This window comes from Gymnodraco acuticeps, unplaced genomic scaffold, assembly GCF_902827175.1.
Source record: "Gymnodraco acuticeps unplaced genomic scaffold, fGymAcu1.1, whole genome shotgun sequence".
Classification (NCBI taxonomy): Eukaryota; Metazoa; Chordata; class Actinopteri; order Perciformes; family Bathydraconidae; genus Gymnodraco; species Gymnodraco acuticeps.
In genome coordinates this window covers 2,614,780-2,642,542 of record NW_022990501.1, presented here as the reverse complement: position 1 = coordinate 2,642,542, position 27,763 = coordinate 2,614,780, and the positions used below count along the sequence as shown (strand labels likewise).

General features: G+C 41.7%; 1 protein-coding gene across 3 annotated transcripts; it reads right to left on the bottom strand.

The window, feature by feature from the left end:
- Positions 1-9,865: 9,865 nt before the first annotated feature.
- LOC117552977 (protein phosphatase 1D-like) lies at positions 9,866-26,568 on the bottom strand. 3 transcript variants are annotated; one of them, XM_034226713.1, is made up of 7 exons: positions 25,889-26,568; positions 24,559-24,787; positions 24,243-24,367; positions 22,510-22,691; positions 14,374-14,601; positions 13,822-13,912; positions 12,043-12,329 (listed from the first exon to the last, which is right to left on the bottom strand). In XM_034226713.1, exons 1-6 carry the CDS (start codon positions 26,409-26,411, stop codon positions 13,826-13,828), a joined length of 1,374 nt encoding a protein of 457 aa, XP_034082604.1. In that variant the 5' UTR covers positions 26,412-26,568; the 3' UTR covers positions 12,043-12,329; positions 13,822-13,825. The 3 variants fall into 3 exon arrangements, with proteins under 3 accessions (XP_034082603.1, XP_034082604.1, XP_034082605.1); XM_034226714.1 differs by having other exon boundaries at positions 12,055-12,326; XM_034226712.1 differs by lacking the exon at positions 13,822-13,912 and having other exon boundaries at positions 9,866-12,329.
- Between the last annotated feature and the right edge of the window lie 1,195 nt (positions 26,569-27,763).

Sequence of the window (27,763 nt, the reverse complement as noted above, 5' to 3'; positions counted from 1 at the left end):
ATGGGCTGAACGTGGGCAGGGTTTTGCACTCCAATAAAACCTGTGGCGAAATCATCGACCACATAGCTCATGAGCTGAAGAAAAAAAATGGCAAAAGACATTACAGAAAACCAAAGAAAACTCTGTGTTTTGGTCGGTGAATCTACCACTATTAGTGGTAAAACGGTGCTTGTTGTGTGTCTACGCTCAGCATTAGCTGATGCTGAGCCCGAAACGTTTTTTTGGGAGCTGATCGAGTTGGATGGAACAACGGCTGATGACATCACAAAGGCGTTAATGGAGTGTCTTGGAAGAGATTTTAACGAGGACTTTTTAGGTCAGTGTTTCGTTTCTTTTGCATGTGATGGGGCTTCAGTCATGCTAGGGAAGAGAACAGGCGTTGCTACCCAGTTGTGTAGTAAATTTCCAAGCCTGTTTGTGTGGCACTGCTCCAATCATCGTTTAGAGCTGGCAGTTGGGGATGTGGTCAAGGAGGTCTCAGGGCTCAATCATTTCCAGATCTTTTTTGACAAACTCTATTCCTTGTTCCATGCCTCCCCCAAAAATCAGAGGCAGTTAGCGCAGTGTGCGCAAGCAGTCGGACAGCGTCTCCTGGTGATAGAGCGTGTTTTGTCCATCCGCTGGGTGGCTTCAAGTGAAAGGAGCGTCAGAGCAGTCTGGGAAAACTACCGAGTGCTTCATGATCACTTCACAAATGCTGCAAACGACACGAGCAGGGATTCCAGAGACAGAGCAAAGTACAAGGGCCTGGATGATGTGCTCACATCTGCAACGTTTGTCATCAATCTGGGACTGATGTACGATGCGCTCACAGAGCTCAGCGACCTCTCTCGGCAACTCCAAAAAAGAGAGATGACACTGCCTACAGCAGATAGGCTCTTAACTCGAGAAATACGAGTTTTTGAATCCATGGTCACCATGCCTGGCCCACACATGACTACAGTTGATACAGCTCTAGCTGAGAAGTCCTTCAAGGGTGTTGCCCTGCGTGAGAATGGCAGGCTTGTACAGATTCATGCAGGTCAGTTTTTCCGCAGTATGGTAGAGAATCTGAGACACAGAATGACTTCCACAACCTCCTCTCATGTCAGCACAAGAGAAATCCCATTACATGGCCGGGAGGCCCGGGACAATCAGCTAATCCAGGACATGAAAGTTATCCATCCTGGAAGTTGGCCTGAAGAGGAGTTAGACGTACAGTATGGGGACGTAGAGGTGCTACGTTTGTGCGAAGTGCTGAAAGTGGACAGAAGAGAGACTGTTCAGGGCTTTCGCGAATACAAGGAAACCAGGGCATCCCGTACACCTGCTGCCATGGAGCCTCTACTGAAAGCAGTCCGAACCATCGCTGTCTCCACTAGTGAGTGTGAGCGGGCATTCAGCTGCATGAACGATATCCTTACTGCAAAAAGGAATGCTCTCTCTGTCAGCCGACTGTCCAGCCTGGTTTTCATTAAATGTAATGGACCATCACTAGGACAGTTCAATCCGGAACAGTATGTGAGGTCCTGGCTGGCAAAGGGAAGGAGAAGTGCTGATGAAAGAGCCTGTCCAGCTCCAGCCCCTGATACTGATGTCCCCAAGGCCTTCTGGAGCCTTTTCTAACAATGTGAAGTATATTGCAAAGCAGCTCACCCAGTGAGAAGACTTTTGGCATAATGTGCCGATTTGTACAGATCCTGGAGATAGAAGGACTTCAGACCAACCAGGGAGTTATCTGATCAGCTTGGTGTTCAATGTAACTCTTTACCATGGCTCAGACTTTGTTACTTGCAGTTACAGTTTCTCATTTTAGATTGTGCAAATTTTGCATTTGTTTTTACATGTTCTTTGTTCATGCTCTTTATCATTTTTCTGAGTTGGAAAGTTAGATTGCATCATAGTTTACTTTATACATATTTGTATTCTTCAGTGGTGAAGTATATTGCAAAGCAGCTCAGCCATGTGAGAAGACTTTTGGCACTTTTTCGTTTTTCGTTTTCTGAGTTGGAAAGTTAGATTGCATTCAAAATGTACAGAAATACTTAATTTTGTTAAAGCTTTTTATAAAAAATGCTTCTGACCAGAGCTTTGTTTCCTTGTCATTAATGTTGAACACCACCAGAGGGGCTCTCACCTGAAAGGTCTCTGCTTCATGTGTCTTCAGCAGAAGATCTAGACTTTGATTGCTATATTTTCAGTTAATATTGACCTTACTGAGCTTTAGCCATATCCGCTGCCTATCATAAAAAATGTTAAGTACAGTGAACCTTTCTAAAATATACAGTAGTAAAGAGACAAACCCACCAGCATTATAGTAGCCAAATTCTTGTTTGTGGGCTGTATATATAAAATTGACTTGAAAAAGTTGCTGATTTTAGAGTACTGGCACCTTTTTCATTCCAATTCAAGCACTGCTTCAAACATTAACATAACAACAGGCCACTTCACCGTCTTTTGTTCTTCGGAAGTCCCACTTAATGCACCGATCTCCGTGTGTGGAAGAGCAGTCTTTATCTTCACCTTTCATGCGACGCCGTCACTGGAATCCCTCCTACATAGCTCGGCTTCTCCAGAGCATAGTTTTTTGACAAATATGTAGTTCCAGTAATCCAAATTCGGTTCACAGATAGCAAGTATGCTTGACTCGGACAAAATACGTCTCAGGATAGTTTGTTTTTTACTTACACAAAAAGGTATCAAATACAAACACATATTCTCTCAGCTCAAAAAACGATGTTGCTCGGTGCTTCTTTCTCCTTCTCACACACACCAATCACCAGCAGCTGCCGTCGGCTATAACGTCTCGTAATCACGAACAGCTGCAGTCGTCTATGCCGTTAATTTCACACGGCTGGTTCCAATAAATGATATAATAGCACTAACAACAAAGGATAATAATATTCAAATATACATTTTAACATATGGCTCCTACAATAAGAATATAACTAAACCACAGAAATGACTCCGGAAAAGCTGCAGATAGAGCCATAAGAAATGAATGCAACTGATTTCATCCGCGCGGTTTGGCTTTATGAAGCAGGCACGCAAACGGTTACGTCATGACGCAAACGATAACCCAACGACGCATTACCAGTCGGACTCTGGGCGGTGTGAAAAGAGCCAGCGCTAAACCGAAGAACTGGTTCTGAACCTTAAAAGCTCTAGCACGGAGCTTGAACCGGAGTTGCGTTGGTGTGAATGAGGTATGAGCAGTGGCGAGCCGTGACTTTTATACCTAGGCCCTCTGACCCCCCCTACGTCTCAACGTAGACTTCAGCGGAATATCAAAACAGTGGTCCGGGGTACACAACGCATCAATGACAGCGACCCTCTACCACACAAAACAACACTATTTATATAAACACCTATCATGACAGGGCACCCACAGCCAAGTAGCGATTACAAATGAATTAAGTCGGCACGGCGGCCCACATTGAAAATGACTTAGGCCTACCTTTGATGATCAAATCACTGAAACACAAAGTCCATCCTCCTGTCCTTTTGGATGAAGCACTTGATGGCGGGTCATGCAGCTGATCCTTTGCCACTCCAGTTTATCATTGTAACTCAATCTTGAAAATGACTCGGTTAATAATTTCGCAACGATGTCATCACTATCACTGATGTCATCACTATCACTGAGGTGAGCCATCATGCTAATCATAAATCTATCGATCATAAATCTATCGATTAGATTTATGATTCAAAAATAGTAAAAGTATGATAGACATGTGGATATTATCCGGCTGAACACAACGTGCATTTATCTAACAGGTTCGTTTTCCACAGACCTTATTTCGAGCTATTTTCCAAAACCCTATGGAGAAATCCCACTGCTTTCTGTCGAGGGAATCCAAGCGCAGCTTACTTCCGGGTTTTAGGGCGCGTCACTGCACCACTTGACTGACCTCACAGCGGGCGGAACTTGTCATAAAGTCCGCGAAAATAAAGCCCGCCCATTTAGAGGGAAGATATGATTGGTCAATTGTACTGTCATTTGACATTACTCTCTCGTTGAGTTACTATAGCTGGCCCTCTGTGAATGTAGAGAGGGACCAACAAGCTCTCCCGTCTTCATAACTCGCAGAGACGGCATTTAACCCTTCACATTCCAACAGAAACTGAACAGGCAGATTCGAAGGATTTATTTCTTTGGAAATTATATTTTAAATACAATTAAATCAAGTTATTTTGGTAAAACTAATGAAAAATGTAACAACAAAAAAATATAAAAAATAATATTTAAAAAAAAATGTTTTTTTTTAATGTTTTCAAATATAATTTTTTAGAATATCTTAGGCCCTCACAGAGGGCCTAGAGGGCCCTGACGGCTCGCAACTGGGTATGAGTGATGTAAATCTTACAGTCAAACCAGTTAGACACCCTCACCAAGCCCACCCACTGGTGTCTGTACACTGAGACGTTTCAGTTTTTTCCGTGTATGGTGTCACATAGTTTATGTGGGGCTTGAATAGATATGCAGTGGCGATTGTGTATGGGCAGAGCAAGCATTTTAAACACATTTGTTGTAGACATATACCCTGTTAAAGTTGTGCGAGGAGGATGAAGTATGGCCTATGTGCCAGCCCAGTTATAAATATAAGAGTTTTTCGGTAAATGGCAAGACAATTGATGCTACTTCATGCTAATGTCGGTAATGTAGAATTTAGCAAATGGTACATGCCACTAGTTCAAAGATTTAAAGGTTTTATTGTCTTATACAAAGTAGCGACAGTGTAGTGACGGCAATGTAAGTCCCAGGCTCCTCCAACAATACTATAAATAAGACACAAACAATACCACAATACAAAATTGTGCAAGAACAACACAACAGAAATAAAATAATGCTACACATGGAAGAAGCCGGATAAAAATGAAAATTATTATAAAAAAAGCCGACAGTCAGCATCACTAGTGAACATCCTGCGGAAAAGAAAAAAAAAGTAGTGATTGTGGGGAATGTCCCGTGTACTGCTAGCATTGTTTCTTTCTGACTTATCAGTGATCCGCTGTGTTTTAACTTTAATTTCTCCATGCTGCTTAGGTTGTGGCACCAAAAATATTTTTGATATTACTTGTTAGACACTCTTATCCAAAGCGACTTACATACTCAATACTGTGGACAATCCCCACAGGAGCAATTTGGGGTGAAGTGTCTTGCCCAGGGACACAAGGACATGCTGACTGCAGTGGGGTTTGAACCTGTGACCCCCTGATCCTAACACTAACGCACTAGTCCACTGAGCCACATGCCTCCCTGATATAAAGCGGATCACTGCACTAAATGCGGCATTAGGACCCACTAGACTCAGGTTAGCCAAAGTCCACCTGTCCATAATGTGAAGGGAGCACCAGTTGTTGCATTGTGGCACCGGAACTCGTGGACACCTCACTGAGAATTAAATGGATGTAGTGTAGTTTTTTCCAGGAAAATAGATTGTCTCTGAGCTCAAGAAATAAGCTAATTGAAGCCATCTCATGCTTTTAGACTATATCATTTAAGAACAGCAAACCACAGCTGTTGACCAATAACAGTTTTCCAACTGTTTTAACAAGGTAAATGTAAGCATATTTTACTTGTATCAGCTGATCATTTTGCACTTACCGAATGAAACGACATAGAGTTAACTTGATCACATTACAGAATACAATGGTAATTTAACATTATGAACAATTGAACTTCTTAAACGCATTCAGTCGGGTTCAGCTTTCGAACAGTTCATATTCCGTATAATGCCTTCAGCTAAATTTATTTATTTCACATATTTTATCATTTATTTAGTGTATTCACAAGCTTTTCGTGGTGGCTGTTTCAGTAAAGGACTGTACAAAGGGAGGACAATCCTAGTTTTTCTTTTTGTATTCTTATACACACAGTGTACAGCAAGGCTTATTGGCATTTTTAACAAGATTGATTCACTGCCAATGTTGTGGTTTGGGAATAATCACCTCTAATACAATTAACTTACATTACATTAATCCCATCACCCAAAGGTTTTATTGGATTCTCTTTGCCTAGTGATGCCATTGATAAAGAAACAACATGGTTGCATATTATAACCAGTAAAAAATCGCATGATTGGGATATTGGAATTAACCTGAGGTCTTTCTTTACTGAAAATATTTAACCGTTGACTTTAATTAAAAGTATTATGTCAAAAAATGTCACTACCTGTATTAGGTTAGTTGAAAGCAGTAATATTAAGTTGAACCTAATATGTTTTATTCAACTTAATATTATTGCATTCAACTAACCTAATACAGTTATGAGAAATCTGTTGACATAATACATGTAAAAAGTCAGATTCAAAGTCAACAGATTCCGTTTTTTCATTACAAATATATATATATAACATAAGAAAAATAATAATGGTCCTTTTTGTCGGACATAAGGCACACATTAAGTTCACTCCATGACACTTTCTCAGATTACGTTCACTCTGTGCACATATGTGCTAGAATGGGCAGGAAATAGTGACTTTAGCTGCAGGCAGTAGGGTTGAGTGTCCCTGTGAGTTTTTGTCTGTGAGCAAGAGAGTGAATAAGTGAGTGGACTGAGAGAACGAGGTGGTTGAGGGAGGCGCTGGACCGTGAAGGAGCCGTGAAGCGGAAAGGGAGGCTGATGACTGTATTAGGTGCCATCCGTCTAAATGTGTGACTCTTGTCTAAAGCGCTATCGGGGAAGGTCCATGTGATCCCGGTCGACAACACAAACGATCCAGTTCGGAAAGCGTCAGCGTGGAACCAGACCTCATGACCTACCAGAAAGGGACGCCATTGTGTTGCAACAAGTCCCCCTATTCAGCACCCATTTACAAGGTCATCTAAGGCGCATAGCTACAAAACATTCTGATCCATCACAAGACGCCAGTAAAAATAAAATATACCCATGTATTTATGATGAAAACAGTTTGCTCACGGTCCTCTCCGCCTCCCTTTGAGTCAGAGCGAGGGGAAGAAAAGGAGGACACGTCACCTCCCATCATCTGGAGAAGACTTTCTGCTCATAGCACTTAATCTAGAGAGCCTCCCAAGAGTGGCAGAGGGCAAGCCATTAAAGGCCTGCTGAAACACTGCTGATACTGTCAGAAGGAGACAGGAGACACGACAAAGGGAACATGTCAGGAAACTCCACCAGAGGATGTGACACTCACTGCCCAGACTAAGAGTGTTAAGGAGCCAGATCAACTCCAGTGTAATTCAATAATTCATCTTTAATGGGACACTGATGCAAGGTATGAAGATACATGTCAGTTGTACAGGTAATAGAGACCATGGGCGGATTGTGAGACAATGGATCCCTGGGCTAAGTCAATCAAAAAGCCCTAATAAAGGACACTTTAGTTGTTTAGCCTTTTTTTGTAGTCGTTTTGCATCTCTTTGTGGTTGTACTGTGACTCTATGGTCATTTTGAGTCTATTTGGAGCTGCTTCAGGTCTCTTGGTCCTTAATTTGTGCTTTTTTTCTTGTCATTTTGTTTCTCCTTGGGGTTTTTGTTCCCATTTTCATAGTCGCTGTACATTTTTGGGGGGTAATTTGGTTGTTTGTTGCCTTTGCATTGTTTTTGTGAGTCTATATGTAATTGTTTTGCATGTCTTATGTGTTATCTGTCTGATTGGGGTCATTTTGAGTCTTTTGGGCTTATTTTCCAGTGTGTTTTTTGGGTGTTTGGTATCTCTTTGTCAAATCTCCTATAGTGGTTGTTTCTCCCCTTTTTTGGTAGTTCTTATATGCCTCTTCCTGGTCCCTTTGTGTCTTTTTGTTGTCACATTTAGTCTTATTGGTTGTTTTTATAGTCGTTGTGATTGTCTTTCTAGTCTTTTTGTTTGAATTTGTAGTCATCTAAACTACAAAACAAAAGGCTAATTTAACTTTAAACCATGGCCAGTTGCAAAAGAGGACGTCTTGACCCCGATACATGAACCACCACAATATTGTCTTTTCATCCAGAGGCTAAATCATCATGCTAATAGTGCACATTAGCATGCTAACACTTTAATTTAATTCTGAACATGGTAACTCTATACACGTGTTAAACATCGACATGTTAGAAAGTAGATGAAGAGATACAGATTTTTGATAATATCCAATCTCCCTCTCTGTCACCCTGCTAAATGAGCCGGATCATCTCAATACAGGAAAGGATGTGAATACCAACCAAGAGACAAAGAACCTTTTGAGCCAAATATTATAGTCCACCATTTGACTTAAAGGTCCCCTATTATACTGTTTTTCATCCATATATTATAGGTCTCAGATACAAAACATGTCTCTGAAGTGTTTGGCTCCAAACACCAAACATATCATTGCAGCATTACCCATAATCCCCTCTGTTTCAGCCCTGTTTCCAAAGTGCTGATTCTCTGTCTGGTACTTTAGATGAAAATAAGGAGCCCCTCCCCACGCCCCTCTGAGAGATATTTGGTTAAAAAGACCTCAATGGTGCTCTCGGAGGAGATTCAGGTGATAAGGGCGGGGGGTGGGGGGGGGTTACCTTGGTTGGTGATTGGCTAATGGTTACAAGAGCCAAAAAATCGTTATGACATCATAAAGTGGCCAAAATCTGATCAGCTCATTTTCATTTTATATAAATGGATCAGGACAAAAAGTGAGCCAATCTTTTTTCCTGAAGCTTTCAGAATCTCTTTACACATGTGTATGTATGAAAGACATGAACAAGTGTATTTTGCATAATAGGTGACCTTTAACTAAAGCTACAATGGTAGAGTTTGGAAAAGAGAAGCCTGGACCCAATAACCTGCGTTCTGATCATTGGTCTGACAAATTCAACCTCCCCAGTGAATGCACTATAATGTCATGAATATAAAAAAGTGGATACAAGTTATTCTACAGTTGACTATGTATAAGAGTTGTGTGTATTTGCTCACTGTGTCGCCTAGTTTTCTGTGATGATGCGTATTGAGTTACAAGGGGGGGAGGTATTGGACAATGGTACGCTCCACTGGCTGATGTCCAATGACAGACCGTCGGCAGTAAGAGGGGAATGTTGCACGTTAGGCAGGTCAGCAGATGCTTGGCTGACAGTCAATGAAATATTCAAGTCGAGACACTGTTATCATGGATCTGATGTATGTAATGTCTCAGAAACAGACTCAGGGTAAGATCAAGAAATGTGTTCCTGAAGTGCAGGAAGTCACAGGGACATCACATCACAAGAAACATGACATTTTGATCTACCTTTAGCTTTGAAGCCCACCCATCTCAAACTATTCAAATCAACTGAAAGTAAAATAAGAAGTGTTAAATTATTATAACACAAATTGGAGTGTCTCAGGAACTCATTATTCTCTCTTTTAGAAAGTAGAATAGATTAGTGCTGTCGAAAAATATGTTAATATTCTGCATAAAAGCAAGTACATTTATATAAATATTTCTTCCGATTCAAGTATTCAAATAGTCTAGTCTGGCCCAGTGATAGTATTTATTAATGGTTTTCATTGCCAGCAAATTCTTATTTTTTTGGCTGTGTGTCTTCTATAAAATGGTAATGGGAATACAGGAAGTAAGCAACATTTGAATTCTGCTAACTTGCTTGTTCCTGAGATTTGTACTTTATCATATCAGCAGATAGATATCGGGTCGCTCATGATATCGAAGAAACTAGTAACTTTAGAACACAACTGTTTAATCCTTTTACATTACTGCCATCTACTGGAACACCCTGCACAATACAAGTCTTACCTCCATAGTCAAGCTACACAGTAGCTACAGGCAATATAAACGCAGATAACATTTAAAAAAAGTTTAGGAATGAACAAATCAGAAACATGCTTAAATCATTAATAATAGTCATGAGAAAAGTCACACACACTGGGCTAGATTTAGTTGGACCAACATTGACACTGCTACAGACACAACAGCACCAAATGGAAAAGAGAACTTTATTACAACACACAGACACTGTATATCCAGTCACTTTCAACACATTAGCTTATACAGAGAGTCCTGAAACCTGGGTTGCAGTGGATATGAAACCAAACCCAAAAGTATTGTCATTGTCAAAACCTAAATTCATGCCCATTAACATCTATTACCTCTGGACATTTCAAATCATACAGAGTAGATGGGAGCATGCCAGACTCCTAAAAAATCTCCAAAACGTTGCATAATAATGTACTGTACAAACTTATATTGCATATACTGCACAAAACCAACAAACGGCTCTCGCATTAAAAAACAGGTTTAGTATTCTGTAGTGGATGGTAAAATAACATTGGTGTAATACTGAAGGTGCATGATAAGTGTTTAATGTACTTAAAATATCTAAGAGGATCACACCCGTTTGAGTCCCAAATATATATATATAAAAGAAAAAGTACCTCTTAATGCATTTTTGCTAAGGCAACCATGACAATGTTATGTAAAAGGAAGGCAAACAGTAACTGAGCTGCCATGTTAACACATGTTCTATGTACACACATGATGGAACAGGCCCTTCCTGCATTGGTACAATAAGGTGTGTTATGTGAAGATTTATAACAAGTTATGGAAGCAAATGACACACATGGATACAACATGTCAACAATGAAGGAAGGTCTATTCAAATGGCGTTAGTGCCTAACACACACTTAAAGAAATACTTCACCCACAACATGACTTTTTTCGGGTACTCCCACTGTATTACTCTAGAAGAGAATGAGTTTCTCCATTGGGAACGAGTAATCAAAACAAAAGAAAGTCAATGAAATTTAAGTAAATGGGAGCCACGTTAAACATAAAAACTCACGTTTTACTTTAAACTTTACCATTTAATACACTTCGGAATCGCTAGGTTTTGTAGAAGTGTATTACATTGTAAGGTTGTATTAAAATTGCATGTTTGTTTTTTTTAAATTAAGGAGCATACAACTTGATAAATAAGAATTGGATTTAACTACACAAGTTGTGTGAGCAAAAATATATAATTTTGATGCTGTTAAATGCAGCCTCATCTACTTCAATTCATCAAGACCTTTTCTGTTTTTTTATATCCTTTTTGCCCAGCTGGCACAAAACTAAATAAATAAAAAGACTTTACCTTGAGACTTTACACAGCGTGAGTAATTGGTATACTAATGGTCAATCTGTAGGTGACATAGGCCTTTAAAATCATGGGTGATATACAAACTAAAGTGGAGGGATAAGCAGACTCTCACGCACCTTCCAGTGAGGCACAGGTATTGATCTTGGCTTTTACATCAGCAGCACCCAATACATTACAGACACTCATTGGCCAAATCATGCTTGGAATGGATCCAGCACAGAAACAAAAAAAAGTCTAGCAAAGTACAAGGTCATTAAAATCACACACATGCACTGAATACATACCATTGGGGAAAATGAGAGAAAATATGTAATGTTATATTTCTCCATATGCTTTGCATTAGATGTAGACATTTCAAAATAAGCCACCTTTAAGACATGAAACAAATGTGAAGAACTTAAAAATCCATACCCCAGACCATTCAGTTGTATCATTATGTTGCACGCCACAGCATTAAACACTGCCATGGGTTTCTATTGCACACAATCTAACACTAACCCCTAACAGCGGTTAAGTAGCAGGTTTCCTAACAACTGCTCTGAGGTACCTAAATAAAGGAAAGGCATTTTATATCCAACCAGTTCAAACAATCTACAAAAGTGGAATAATCTGGATCAACTAGAAGATTTCATGTACAGGCACAATGCTGTTGAACTGATGTTATCTCACATTGTGGTTGTAAAATACATCTTTTGGATATACTATACATACTTTTCATAGTTTGAAAATAGATTAAATGGATCTTAAATTTGCTCAAATTAAAAAGGAGGGGGAAGGAAGAGAACAGCAACACATTTACACTGTCAGATTTCTCATATATTTACAAAAACAAAAGGATTTTGAATAAAAAAGTATACATCTAGGTATATTCCTCCGGCAGTTGACACGATGCAGAGGATCCGTTCAGCCTCGGGGTAAAAACACTGTTTCTATAAGACAAGATTCAGCGCACGCACAAGGCAGCGTTGTGTTGCTGTGACAGGTGACTGCTTTCCTCGGGGGAGCTCCTCTTTTCACGAGATTGTTCACTTTGTACATTGCTCTGTGTCTCCGGGAAACTTTTGCCAGAGGATGGAGGACCTATAAGTTCTGGGGCATTGTGGGAACGTCGAGACCTTTTAAACGGAGGAGCAGGAGCAGCAAAGTCCACTTTGGAGTCTTGCTTTTCGAAGACATCCAGTGAAGAGTCCGAGGCGTGCGGGGCGGCCCTCGCTGAGCCACAGAGAGCCGCTTCATAGAGCCCCAACGCCTGCTCCAGAGCTGCGGGACTTCCTTTAAAGGGGGAGGCAGCTGCATCGCTCTGCTGGAATAAAGAAAGAACTATTGTTAACATTTCCTTATTATTTATCATATTCAAACACTTGTTCTTACACATTTAAATTATTTGAAATTGTGTTGTTTCTGTCAAGAAAAGGTGGCTTTAGATCAGATGAATAAATGAGACCAACAGATAAAAGCTGGGACAAAGGGATGAAGACTAAAGCAATGGAAAAGAACAACCGTCCATAAACAATAAAGGGTTTGAATGTATTCAAATAATCAGGTAACTGTCAAAAATGTAGGCTGTAGATGAACATTACAAATATGACTTTGATTTTAAGTTAAGAGGTCTTGACTGCTTATTGCAATCAATTCTTTGAAGCTATTTGCTACCAAATGTAGCAATTCTGAAATCCAGGTTAAAAATGTTCTTTTTTATTTAACGTAACTTTTGATTATATAACCTTCTGTTTAGTAAGTCATATGTGCTTTGTCACGTCTTTTAATCATATTTGATAAGCTTTCTCTTTTTTCAAGAAAAGCCCACTCCATTAAGTGAAAATTAAAGGAAATAAAATATCTATTACAGAAGAACGCTAAAGCTGGATATTTGGGAGGTAAAGGCATTCTCAGGGCTTTCAAAATATTATAACAGTCTGTTATTATTATGTATTATTAAGGCACATTTTCAAAGAAATTCCCTGTCCTCTTCAAAGAGTAATGGAAAGTACAGATTTTGTCTTCAGATTTTAAATAGTCAAAAGTATTCTTTGTGCCATTTGTTCATTCCATTGCAATGCAAGAAAGCCATCAACTACATTATGGTCCTATTCCTTGATAAATATATATAGCATGAAATTAATACAATAAAACATGAAAAAAAGGGGGTGACAATCAGAATACGGTTAAGGTTGCACTAGAACGTTTTTTCTAAATGTTTTTAAAAGCCATTTTAATGTCACTGTCTCCCTCTACTGGCTAACAGGGGGAATAATGTTCAAGATGGCACTTCAGGATTGTAACAATCTTGGACTAACAAAGTAACTTCATGTTTTAGAATTGGCTTTATCACTTTCATTTCCAAATATTGGGCCACAGATTTAAAGAAATAAGTCATTTAAAGTTTTCTTTCAGTCCAGTATCAATCCCATTGTTAATAATGCTATCTCAGTGCTAGCATGGATAACACTGGGGTATCAATGCTAGCAATGTAAGGGTTAGTGACTGACATTTTACTACATGTTTAATAGCGGCTTTGGATACTTTAAAATAGTTTGCATAACTCAAATGTTGGAAAAAAAAGATATAATAATCCAATAGAAGCTTTTTTACGCTCTCTGGCACCTAATTTACATTTGTACGCACAAAAGGTTCCCATTGTGAAAAAAATCATCATCATTGTGAGTAAGGAAATGGTCAGAGGGCCCCCAGGCTCCCTTTTGCTTTTGTAAGTTGAATATCACTGTAATGATAATATAATTCATTGCTGAGTCATAATTCTGACATTTGTATACATTTATTTTAGCAGCAGTCACCTCACTACCACTCCAGGCACGGCCATCCCTCATGATCTTCTCCATATATCTCATCTTCTCCAAAAAACATGTCATCCTCATCATGCTCCTCCTGTTGGCCGCGGAAACAAAGAGTGACGTGTTGAAAACCACTGGTCCACTGTCAAAGGGGCTGCAATGACCTCAAGAGGTGACTACAGTCTTTAATCTTTTTACCGGTCTAAGTATTAAACAAAATGACAATAAAAAAATGGACTGGAATATATATCAAAAGGACAATATGGTGGACAGCGAACGACATACAAACACTCAAGGGCTGCACAATTAACTGTAATGGTATCAAAATCGCAATGTTAACCCGTGCGATATCCAAATTGCAGTAAAAACAATAGTTGGTCAAAGCTAAATATGTACAAATATCTGAAGTATTGTGGAACTGCAGAGAAGTTCTGGCCTACAAATTGCAATATGAGTCAAAATAATTGTATTTCGTTCTTTCTTTTCAAAATGGTGCAGCCCGTAAACACACATAAATGCTGCGTGAGGAGGATGCTGCAGAGATATGGCACTGACCTGTGGGACCACACATGTGTTGTAGGTGGTTCCTGGGAAGGGAACGTGGTCCATTCCTGTAGACATGTCCACCACGATCTCGTCTCGGTGCATGGGGATGGGCGGGCCCCCCCGCTCCTGTAGGGCCAGGACAATAACCGTGGTGTTGTCTGCACGCAGCATTCGCTCTTTCCAGAAAAGGAGTGCGGTGCAGCCCAGCCGGCGGGCGCAGGACATTCCCTTTGGTCCCTAAAAATAAAAAATAAAATTATTTTAAAAATCCTCTAAAGAGCCCAGGCTACAAGTGTGAAGATGTTGATACAGCCATTTTCATACTGTCAAACTATTTTAAGAATGTATGATAATCCCATTCCACAAAGTCTTACAGAATGAATATATATCATGACACTTTCCCAGTTGATAACTTCATTTCCGAAGTTTTCTGGAATGATATGTTTACATATGCAAATAAAGCATTATACTATCATTTGACTACATTTCAGGAACAGAAATATAAATATTTAGAGGAAGCAAGTTTCCTTTTCTGATTTCCCTTTTATTCAAAAATATTATGGGGATCTTTTAGGATATTTTTTTTTTATCACATTTCAGAAAATACTGTCAAAATGCATTATATAAATCAGGCATAAAGAAAGAAGTTAAGAATGAGAAAACCTTTTGACCTTTAAAATATATTTGTAAAAGTGAATGCATTTTGAAAGACACTATGAAGGATTGGGGGTTAAAATGTGAACTAGTACATACGCTGCCCGTCCACAAAGAAAGTTGCACACTCTAATATTTCATTGGACCGCCTTTAGCTATCGTTTCGATATGCTTCTGCAATGTCCATCCATCCATCCATCCATCTTCTCCCGCTTATCCGTGGTCGGGTCGCGGGGGTAGCAGTTCCAGCAGAGAGCCCCAAACTTTCTTTTCCCTGGCCACATCAACCAGCTCTGTCTGAGGGATCCCAAGGCGCTCCCAGGCCAGCGAAGAGATATAATCCCTCCACCTGGTCCTAGGTCTACCCCTTGGTCTCTTCCCAGCTGGACGTGCCTGGAACACCTCCCTAGGGAGGCGCCCAGGTGGCATCCTAACTAGGTGCCCAAACCACCTCAACTGGCTCCTTTCGACGCGAAGGAGGAGCGGCTCAACTCCGAGTCCCTCCCTGATGACCGAACTTCTCACCTTATCCCTAAGGGAGACACCAGCCACCCTGTGGAGAAAACCCATCTCGGCCGCTTGTATCCGCGATCTCGTTCTTTCGGTCATGACCCATCCTTCATGACCATAGGTGAGGGTAGGAACGAAAATGGCCCGGTAGACAGAGAGCTTTGCCTTCTGGCTCAGCTCCCTTTTCGTCACAACGGTGCGGTAAAGCGACTGCAGTACCGCTCCCGCTGCTCCGATTCTCCGGCCCATCTCACGCTCCATTGTTCCCTCACTCGAGAACAAGACCCCGAGATACTTGAACTCCTTCACTTGGGGTCAAGTCAAAACATTTAATTCGGTCCAGAGTTGCATTCATTTTCAGCCAAGATCTTGTATTGCATCCTGGCATTGTCATCTTCAAATATGCCCGTGCCATCAGGGAAGAAAAAACTCCATTGATGGAAAGACATGGTCATTCAAAGTAGCAACTTTGTGTATTGATGTGGGTTGTAATGAAAGCTCTCACCGTGAAGACCTCTGTAACATGTATGATTGTATTGTGGGAGCGGTGTGTGAAGCCAGTAGACCGTGCTATATCTACTTTGGGAAGAGACACAACGTCAAGCCAGGGTGGAATAAACATGTGGCTGATCAATACGCTGAAGCTAAGAATGCTTTTGGGACCTGGGTCTGGGCAGGAAGGCTCAGAGAGGGGCCTGTCCTGGATCTCAAAAAGCTTACAAATGCTAGATATAAATATGCAGTTCGTTATGTCAACAAACATACAGAAACATTGAGAGCGGATTCTATGGCTGAAAAGCTCCATCATAATGATGTGACTGGCTTCTGGAAGGAGGTGAGAGCTCTGAACAGTCGTTACCATGTACCATAGAGGGAGTATCTGGAGCATCTGGAGCCCATAACATAGCTGAGTTGTGGAGGCAACATTACTTAATACTAGGGATGCACGATATTGGTTTTTTGAAACCGATACCTTCCTGCTTCTCAAGACCGATACCGATAACCGATAATAAAAAAATGTTTACGCCACTAATTATTTTAACGCGATTAACGCATGTGTATTTTTTTTCCTTGGCCGCCCCGTAGTTTCAGAGCGCATCGAGTTTAAAATACCATATACAAACTGATGCTGACAGCCCCGCTCCTGCCACGCTCACCGGCAGGCACCGACTGGCCATCTGGAGTGGAGTGCACCAGCTGGGCGTAAAAAAGTAGGGCTTAACTCTAATGTCGGGCTTAGCTACGTCCGACGTAGTGATTCGAATTTACACCGAGTGCACCAAGCCTGACTAGTCTCGGGCGTAGTCTTAAGATGCGCGTCCACGTGAATACACGCGAAACAGTAATTGTTGCCAAGCAACGCCATTTTACAGACTCAGAGGACCGCAGAGAAGAGGGAATTCCCACACCCACAGCGTCATCGATGACTCAAGGGGAATCCCAAATGGCCACACCCCGAAAGAGAAAGAAGGATTTGTCAGAGCTACAGCGGGAACTGACGGAGAAAGAAATCGTTCGTGTGGAGACCGTCAAATTGAGAGCGGAACACGAACAAATTGAGCTGGAGAAGGAGAAATTGAGACTCTTCTTAATGCCCTTTCATTGTTAAACATGTAAACAAGACGCCCTGCCATCGTTAATATCCTTCTTGCCTGTTTTACGTTACTATGGATACTAGTCTGTCTTTCCGATTTACGCCTGCTCCATACTAGGCGTAAAAGTTACACCCGGGCGCAACGCATACAGGGCTTAAGTCTAAGTGGTGCACTAGTCATAACTTTAGTTTGGTCTTAACCTTCGGTTCTACGTCGGACGTAGAGTTACGCCCAGCTGGTGCACTCCACTCCTGGAGGACCGGGAGGGTGTGTGTATGTGTGGCCCGAGCGAGCGAGAGTGACCTTACGTGCATTGTTGTTGTTAGCATCTGGTGCTAGCTAGCTGCGCTGACGGAGGAGCGACTAACGGAGGAGCGACATTTCGCCACAACTGTGCCGAGCACTTGACTTTATGCAGGAAGCCAGACAGTGGGACATTGTACGAAAAGTCAGCACACTCAGCACGGATAGTGCGCAACATGATTGCAGCGTCCAGGCAGCTCCGGTTCGAGCATATGCCTTGAGTTGCACATAGCTCCAACGCCCATACCACCGACGACATGTTTGTTTACTGTCCTGGCTTCACGGGTTCACGGGTTTCACCATTTACGTCACAGCCAGGCATGAGTTAGGGAGCGCTGGATTTGTGAAAAACTCCCCTCCTCCTAAACCACTAATACCACAGTCCTGGCAAAACGGGAGGAGCCGAGTGAAAAACAAGCGCCCCTCATCCCAATCCACCGACACCGCAGTATTTTTTTCTTTTTTTTTACCCAAAAAATATATTGTATATTATCGGGGCTATTAATACTGGTATCGGGTTTATCGGGATGACGTCATAATTCCTAATATCGGGCCGATAATTATCGTGCATCCCTACTTAATACTTAATTGTGTTAAAAGTGACCCCTGGGAATCACAGCTAAAGAGGTTTATCGAGCAATTGAACAGCTAGCTGATAACAAAGCATGCGGCTCTGACAGAATCACTGCAGAGCACCTTAAACTGGCAAGCCCGAAGGTTGCAGTTCTTCTTGCCATTTGTTTTACCGGCCTCATGACTCATGGTATGTTGCCGGACTCCATGTTGACTGTTACCTTGGTGCCTGTCATTAAGGACAAAGCGGGCAAGGTATGGAGCTTCAGGGTTTCCCACACATAGACTATACTTGGGCGGGCCGCCCAGGTATATTAACGGCCGCCCAAGTATATTTCGTGACCCATTTAGTTTTTTTTTTATTCGTCCGTGACCACGATGCCATCTGCGATCGATTAACTTGTGGACAATGATCCCTCGCTCCCGTGCTCTGATCTCGCCTCCTTCTGGCCTGTTAAGTGGCCTGCCTCACACAGGGTGACTGGCTGTCCACATGATGTGGCCTGCCGACATGGCCACTGTCATACAGATCATAAATCAAAGCCCTTGATTGTTCTCTGTGTGTCATTCAAGCTCGGGATAACCTCAGCTCAGGTGAGGTAAAGGACTCCCTGAGTGTTTAGATAGTTAACTTAGTCTAAGTTCTCAGTGGGTCTCAAACGGTGTGGTCACCATTTATGTAAACACATATTTCCATTTGAGAGGGTAGTGATTGGTCTAATGGATAGTGAGGTGGGCTGAAGATCGGAAGGCTGTGAGTTCAAATCCCGCCAGGAATACCACCACTAGTGTGCCCATGAGTAAGGCACTTAGCCCTTAGTTACTCCAGGGAGAATGTCCCTGTAATCGGTCATTATAAGTCGCTTTGGATAAAAGCGTCAGCTAAATGAAATGTAATGTGATTAGTAAAATATGCATGAATAAATAAATAAAAAACTAGGTGAAAAAAGTAGGGCCGGGACTTTAACGCGTTAATTAAGATTAATTAATTACACAAAAATTAACGCGTTAAAAAAATTAACGCATTTTAATCGCACTTATTTTTGCACCGCGGAACGTTTCTCACTGGATGAGTTTCAGGCGTACCGATTATACTGGAGCACCAACTAACGTTCATGACTTCAGACAACAACAAACCACAGTGAACAACAGTGGGAAATGTTGTTTTAAAAAACGGACGGATGGAAGCGTCGATAAGAGCACGGTTGTGTGCAAATTATGCAAAAAGGAATTCGCATATCACCGCAGCACATCAAGCCTCAAGTATCACCTCAATGCAAAACATATAGCAGCTAGCGTGGAAGCGTGGACGTTAGCCTCTTTTATCGCGTTCACACCAAAAAGAGCCGGTACTAAAATTAGTTAATGAGAACCTTTTTACCCCCACGAAAGTCACTGCTAGAGAGCAGAGAGCTGCTAGAGAGCAGGGACTTTCGTGCGGCTCTCTTGTGAGAAAAGAGCTATATTTCTGATTGGCTGGGCGGATTGCAAACCACGCCCCGTAAAACTCCCAAAAAGTTTTGTGAAGCCGCCATTTTATTATCCTCGCATTAGCATTATTAGCATTAGCCCAGCGCAGAAACGCAGAGAGACTAACTTATGGCAACACAAAATAAAACATGGGAGCGGTGGAGATGAGGAGGTGTCGGCGTTCTGGCGATTTACTCAGAAGGCTTCAGTAGAAGCTGCTGGGACTCCTAGCAGCTTCTACTGAAGCCAGTCCCCAACTCCGGGGACTTCCGGCCGGGGACTTTGGGTGGCAGTATACGCCGTGAAGTGGTTTGCGGCCTGCCAGTAAACCCAAAGCAGAAGAAGAAGAAGTGACGTCAGCGGCTTCATTTGCCTAATCCACCCCCAGGTTCAAAGAGTTCTCATGAACTAAATTCTCATGAACCTTTGTGGGAAAAGTACTGCGGTGTGAATGCGCCTAATGGTATACTAAAATCCATGTGAAAAAAAATTGCTTCTCACTGTTCTTAGGTCAAATATGTATATGCGATTAAAAATGCGATTAATTTCGATTAATTAATTACAAAGCCTCTAATTAATTAGATTAATTTTTTTAATCGAGTCCCGGCCCTAGAAAAAAGGTAAGATACACTTTTAAAACTTGTTGAGAGAAAACTAGTCTTTGCTGCTGCCTCAAAGAGGAGCAGGGGGGAGAGGAGGGAGACAGGAGAGGCTGATTCAGGAGCACAGACACACTCACTCACAACTATACATTAACCAAAAATAAATGAATAAACAAGTTTCAGTGTTTTTTTCATATTGGAAATGGTATGTTATTGGTTATGGCCATGATTTTATGATTATTGAAATGTATACAGTGCTGTTTAATATAGGTGTTTCCATAGATCGTCTTTTTATTTTCCCCTCAAAATGCACCAGATTGATGCAGTTAACTCCAAAATAAAAAATAAAATCTTACCGGGGGGGGGGGGGGGGGGGGGCATCCCCCTGGATCCCCCTAGAGGATTTGAGGTCGACCCCCACTAAAAATCACATAGATAGGTTCCTAAATACATTTATAAATACATTTATTTTTTAAAATAGTAACTCATTTCCATATGTTCATGTGTGGGTAGTAGATTTAAACTATAGGGCTATCATTATGGGCCCTGCCTGTACCTGTTCGCTCTGCCATCGCGTGAAGGGTCTGCTAACAAGCGACCAACAGAAAGGTTAATGTTAATGTTGTTGCACGTCACCTCAACCCCCCCCCCCCCCCCCGCTACCACCACCCCCCAAGTATATTCCAGATCTGTGGGAAACACTGAGCTTGGATAACTATAGACCAATTGCTCTAGCTAGTGTGTTATCCAAAGTCCTGGAAATAATTTTGTTAGATAGATTATCTATGCTTTGAAGGAAATGGTAGAAACATATAGGAGACAGAATTCCACACTGTTCTGATTGGTTTCATTGATGCCTCTAAGGCTTTTGATCGAGTTAACCATCATAAACTGTTTTTAAAATTGAGACAAAGGGGTGTGCCTAACAGTATAATTAGGATCCAGGCTTATTGGTATGCCAACCAGAGCATGCGGATCAAATGGGGGAATGCAGTCTCGGCGCCATTTGGTGTTGGTAATGGAGTCCGCCAGGGGGGGCTCCTCTCACCATGCCTTTTTAATATCTATATGAATGATCTATCAGATGATTTAAGTGTCTGTAAAACAGGGTGTGTGATTGGTAATGTGGTTGTAAACCATCTTATGTGCCAATGATTTGGCTATTGTTTCTCCTAGCAGTGCTGGGTTTCAACAGTTGCTAAATGTTTGTTCTGATTATGGTGTCAATGCTAAGAAGAGCGCTGTAATGATCTGCAGAGCAAAAGGGGATAATAACCTTTGTTCTCCAACATTCTACCTGTCAGGACAGGTGCTGTCTGTTTGCTGTAACACTAAGTATCTGGGACACATCATCACAGATGAAATGGCTGATGATGATGACATGTATAGACAGCGGCGTGTCTTATATATGCAAGCCAACATGTTGGCTAGAAAACTCTCTTGGTGTTCAGATAAGGTTAAGGTGAACCTCTTTAGAGCTTATTGCACTCCTCTCTATACTGCCCCCTTGTGGGTCAAGTTTAAGAAGGCGATCCTCAAGAAGCTCCAGGTTGCATATAATGACTGTCTGCGTATGCTTAGAAAACCAAGGTGGTGCAGTGCAAGTGTGTTGTAATGCACGAGTCAACACGTTCCATGCTCTTTTGAGAAATGTAATGTACAAATTAATCTGTCGATTGAATGTTTCTCATAACTCTGTCATTATGCTGCTTTCAAATCCGTGTCTCAGTGCTGTACGATACCAGTCACCTCTGTGGAAGTGGAGTGTTGTATGTCTTTTAATAATGGAGCAAGAGTCTCTTCAAATACAAGCTGATGATGATTCAGTATATTCAGGTAGTCAACTGACCTCATTCTTTGGGAACATAACGCTACTGAACCTAGATCATAACACTGCCCCCCCCAGGCTTGTACGATAGGCACTAGGCATGATGGGTACATCACTTCATCCGCCTCTCTTCTTACCCTGATGCGCCCATCGCTTCTGGAACAGGGTAAATCAAGATTCATTGATTTGGTTTTAATAATGCGTTGGACAGTTCTTAACCCGATTATAGTAGCCTCGAAACTGATTAACATCCTTTCCACGACCACAGGATATGTCTTCCAACATGGTTGTTTAAGAAATGAGAAGCTAAACACCACAACAGCTAGGATTAAATAACTTGTTGCCAGCTGAAACATATTATTCCCTGCAGTAATTATCCAATGGAAGGCTCTTAAAGATTGGCTAAGTTAAGTTAAATCCAGTTGGTGACTTTTTTTTGGACGGGCAGTGTATGACCATGAAACTAACCAGTTTAATACTTACAGTAAGACCAAATGTAATGCTAATTGCTGAACCTATACCGTATATACGGATGCAAAATGCAAATAGACAAAGTGTAGTAAAATACACACAAAACGCAACGTATATTGCAACTTCCACAATTACTTACAACCATTTTGTCGTGGCTATAACACATATTGACAGCATTCTTGGGCGGCATCATGTTCCACAGTCCGTCACTGCCGAGGATGATGAAGTGATGCCGACTGGGGTCAAGGGTCATCATGGTTGTATCGGGCTCTGGAGAAACCACAAACTCCCCGCTGTAGAAATCGTAGCTCCAAAGATCACCTTTCAACAGAAAACTAAATGTTATCACCTCTGGAGGAACAAAAGAGTACTGCAGGAATGAGTCCTAAAACACGGGAATGAGTTAGCATTGAGGCACCTCTGATTCGCTTGTTTCTTTTAAAGGGCTATTGGTTATAGGCCTGAAATGAGGTCTATGCACTCTATGGTTAACAAAAGCTTCGAAGATTTTCACATTTTGTTCTACAACATAAAATACATCAGTAAATACCTCACTTGTGAATGTCTGAAGCATGTCATAAAAACGGCGGTTACTAACAAGTGGCTAATTGAGACTACTAAATAGCCGCTTTCACACCGCAGGACTTGCGGTACTAAAGTACCACGGCACTGAATCCGCCAGGGGGCTAGTGCCATAGCCGCATTCACACCGCAGGACTTTCCCTGAGGCAAGATTACGCTGACGTCACTTCGTCTTCTTCTTCTCTGGGTTTACTGGCAGGCCGCAAAACCACTTCACGGCGAGTACAAAAAAAAACGAGAGAAGAAGAACTACAGGGGGAGGGGGTATACACACCTTAGTGCAAGTTAGGTGTCAGTATTAAAAAACAGTGGCAATATATATATATATATAATAACAATAGAAAATCGTTACCACTCTTATTATTGTGGTCTTTCATTTTGTATAGTCCTGCCTGAGTTTCTTTATTTTTACCCGGCATCCGTGTGCACTGTGCACGATTCCCAGCTCAAGTAGCTTTTGCGAACATCGCTCAAAACATTTGGAGTTGGGAACTGCTTTCTGTAGAAGCTGCTGCATCCCGTCCTCGGAGTAAATTGCCAGAGGCGCCGACACTTCCTCATCATTCCACCGCTCCGGTGTTGTACGTGTAGTCATGCTTTAAAGTACAAACAACCTATTCGCTCAGGTGTGGATGTGGTTTTGTAGCGAGGAAAAACATGGCTGCCTAACAAAACAAATTCAGAGTCTAACGGAGCGTGGTTTGCAATTCGCCCAGCCAATATAAATAGAATAGAAATTGGCACTCTTTTATCACCAGGTTAGTACCACCTCTCTAGCAGGGACTGAAAATGGCCAAAAGAGTTCCAAAAGAGTTCCCGGCACTGAGTAGTCCCGGCGGTGTGAACGCGACATTATTGGTACTAACGGAACTAAAGAACCAAAGTACCAGGGAAAGTCCTGCGGTGTGAATGCGGCTATTGTCATCATGCGAACATTAGCCGCGTTTAGCTTAGCGATGTTGACGTGAACACATGGCACCGTGCTGTAGTACCTTTATTGCCCAACGTTAGCTTTTTAATTCTTGAAATTTCATTAACACTTCAACTTAGTTTATTTGTGAAAGTGTTGTTAATATGTGGACATTTTACTGCTAAACTAAACGTGTAAATATCTTAAACCTGTTTGCCGCAGAGCTTATTTCTTGCAATATCCCCAAAATCAGATGGAAAAATCCTATTCATTTTGTCGAGGGAGCCCTTGCTATGCTAACTTCTGAGTGTGCTGACAAAAATAACTCATATCATCAAACTAACAGTGCGGACACTCTAGACAAAGGATGTGATCTTTACCGAGGGATCGGGCCACAGCCAGGAAGGGGATCTGGTCAATGACTGTGCTCCTCCTCACAGGGCCGTTATGGGTCAGCCTCGGCCTCTTCCACACTACACGGTTCACACCAGATTTCTTCATAACGCTACAGAAAAACAACACAATTCAATACAAAGCCTAGTTTGACAGGTAATACAGCAACGATATAAGGAAGGAACAATAGGCGGAAAAAAACCTCTGCCCTGTGTAGCAATGTTTTCAGGATCAGTAAATGCAATCCAACATTCAGAGAGTATGGCAGAAGAAGTGTTTTATAAGTTCTTGTCACAAATTCACCTGCCACCCAGCCGCTCGATCCTTTCTTTTTCCTTAGGAAGCTCAGGTTTATGGTCTTGTGTTATTTCAAGTGCCTGGAGGGTTATATCAGAGTCATTTTCTCGCACTCCAACCACCACTGCCGAATCCCCCACATGGGCCACATACATGTGAACCCCGCGGATCACAGTCACGCTGGCTGTGGTGCCTGATGTGCTGGGCAGGCCGGTGATAGTCTTCGGCCATTCCGCTGTAAAGGGAAAAGATACATAAAAAAAAGAAATGTTAACTCCATGATTCAATGTGGTCAAAGTTTGTAAGCGGGGGAACAGTGTCCATTATGAACAACAAGTGAGGATAGGTCTATTTTGTACTGATGGAAATGCAAAATAAAGGTTATTTAGGTATGGGAAAATATAAAATGGCACAATTATCATGGCCAACTATCCGTTTTACCAAATTGCACAGGTGCTCAAAACTATAAATGGCACTATATTAACTGGAATTACTTAGCCGCACATTTTGTTCAAAGGCAAATAATTGTTATTGCTTCACAGATAGGAAACCCACTTTCTTTTCTTCCCATTTTTTACACCTTTCTAGTTAAAAAACATCTTTCAATTAAGGTCAACAACATACATCTAAATAACCCACATGTTTGTACTTTTACTATGACTGTGAGCTACACAGCTTTTTCAAATCTCTTGTGAGAATATTGACAACTATGCCATTAATTGTTATTCACCATAATCAACTTATTGTGGGTGATTTATATCGTAATAAAATCTTAGTTTGTTTCATTACTATACAATATATTACTATGAGGAAAGCAGATGTTGCCAGTCACAGATCAGAGCTGTTCCATAAGTCATAATGAGCACATAAACCAGGCTTACTTGAGTAAATCTGCCATATTTTGGGTGAAATTCGGTTTCATAACAAAGGATTAAAAAGGTTGACCCATGTTATAAAATAAAAGCATCCCTGTTATGTTAGGCTAGTGCTGCAAGTCACATTTTAATTCAGGTTAAACCAATATTACATTCTAGTAAACAGACTGCAGTAGGCTACTTAACCACTGCACATATTTCCAAATCCTTTTGTCAGTCAGTATCCATTTGTAACCTACAAAATGTAAAACATGTTTTACTTCAGTGTGATCCGAGCTTCATTTGTGATGTGTTGTGGTCTGATTATTGATTTACATTGTAATTGGCTGACCAGTCTCCAAGATTGGGCACCATACAATTATCCCCATGTGACATAGTTAGGTAATGCAGAGACGATGACAGTTACAATGATATGCAATTTGCAGCAGTAAATATGGAATACATAATACACGTTAGCTTACGTAGCTCTTTCCACATTGCATGGTGACAGGCGATGAAGCCTTTCTTGAGAGCAGCACACACTTCACTGTGATCCTTCGACCAAAATCCCCGCTGCCTTTTCAATATCCCCCACAGATTCTCTCTGGCGAAATGTGCCGCTTCTCGACCCCCGTGGCCATCAAAGACAGCGAAAAAAGCCACAGACTTCCGAGTGTCGACAGCATGCTCCGAGGTTTTTCCCTCTGTGACCGGTGCGCTGCTGTTGTGACTGTCCTCATTCGGTACACTCTCTACCCACATTGCAGAAACCGGGCCGGACTCGGCAGCAGCGTCCTGGTCGTGTGTCTCATTTTCAGTCTGTTTTGTAGCTTCACCCTCCGCCTTTCCCTGTCCTCCATGTCCCTGCGTTTTGGGGTAATCTTCGCCTGTCGTCGGCGACTGAGTCGGTTCGTACTCGATTCTAATATCGACAACATCCTCCATGTATTTCCTCCCCCCTTGCTCCGAAAATGCACTCATACGAAATATTATTCCCTCTTCCATGATTGAGAACGTATAATGTTATATATCTATGCAAGGGCACATGTAAGCTAATTTTAGCTTGCAAACTAAACCTTTTAAACCCGAGTTTGCCGCGACTGTACAGCCGAAGGCTTCCTTCCTTTTTGTTTATCTTCTCCAAAACGTCCCGCTGTACGTGATGACGTACTGGTTTCCCACCTGCAAGTACGTATGGCACGACGGCTACTTTGCTGCCTTCGTGGGCGCTCGAAATAATTGGAAATTGCAATTTCATCACATTACAGACCACAACAAACTCTCGAGTGAGGCCCTTTTAACTTTTAACAAACGCTTGATGACATAATCCACCATGTGTCATACATTAATCCCAACTGCTTTAATTTCGCTTTAGTATGGAAAATTATGTCAAAATAACTTTAAAATAGACTCAAACAAATGAGGAGACCTTAAAGGTAGGGTAGGTAAGAATGGAGAAACCAGCTCGAGTGCGATAGCCTTTGAAAGTACACAGCCGAAAAAAATCTGCCCCTTCCTTCAGACTTCCTGGTAGGCTACGTCCACACAGCAGCTTTTCAAAAATCTTGAAAATCTTGGAGCTGGGCGTGTCTGAAAGCTTGGGGATTTTTTGCGAGCAACGCGACCAACAACCAATCACATGAATCTCCCGCCCCCAACATACAAAGCAAAAAACCACGGGGATTTTATGCGAGCAATATATATATATAAACTCCCCAAACAGGCGAAAACCTACCAGTTTCACCCACTGTCTCTGCCACCTCCCTCCATGCCTGGTTCCTCCGGTTTGTATCCCGTTAATAGTTCAATCAATCAATCAATCAATCAATCAATCAATGTTTATTTATATAGCCCAATATCTCAAATGTTACATTTGTCTCAGTGGACTTTACAGTTTGTACAAAATATCAGTATGACAGTTCTGGTCGTAAAGAACCGGGTGATTTGCTACCGTAATTTCTCGTTTGGAATATGAGGAAATGAACTGCGGTCTGGTTCTCCCTGCTTACACGCGGTTTGATTGGCTAGCGCTTCTACTGTCAGATTTGCATAAACGGGATTTGATTGGCTGACGCTTCCAGCTCAGTTTCAAAAGTTGAACATTGCTCAACTTTTGAATCCTGGAAATCCTGGAAATCCTGGAAATCTTTGCTTCGCTCCCCCACAATGCAGTTCGGCGAAAAGCGAGGCAAAGTGACGTCATCCCCATTAAAAGTCAATGGGCAGAGAAGCGTTGGAAGATTTGTTTAAAGCTGCTGTGTGGACGTACCGTATGCTGCGTTCACAGCGGACGCGATGCGATGTTTGGGGGCGGGGCGATTACATGTAAAATCAATAGGCTTGTTTGAGAAAATATG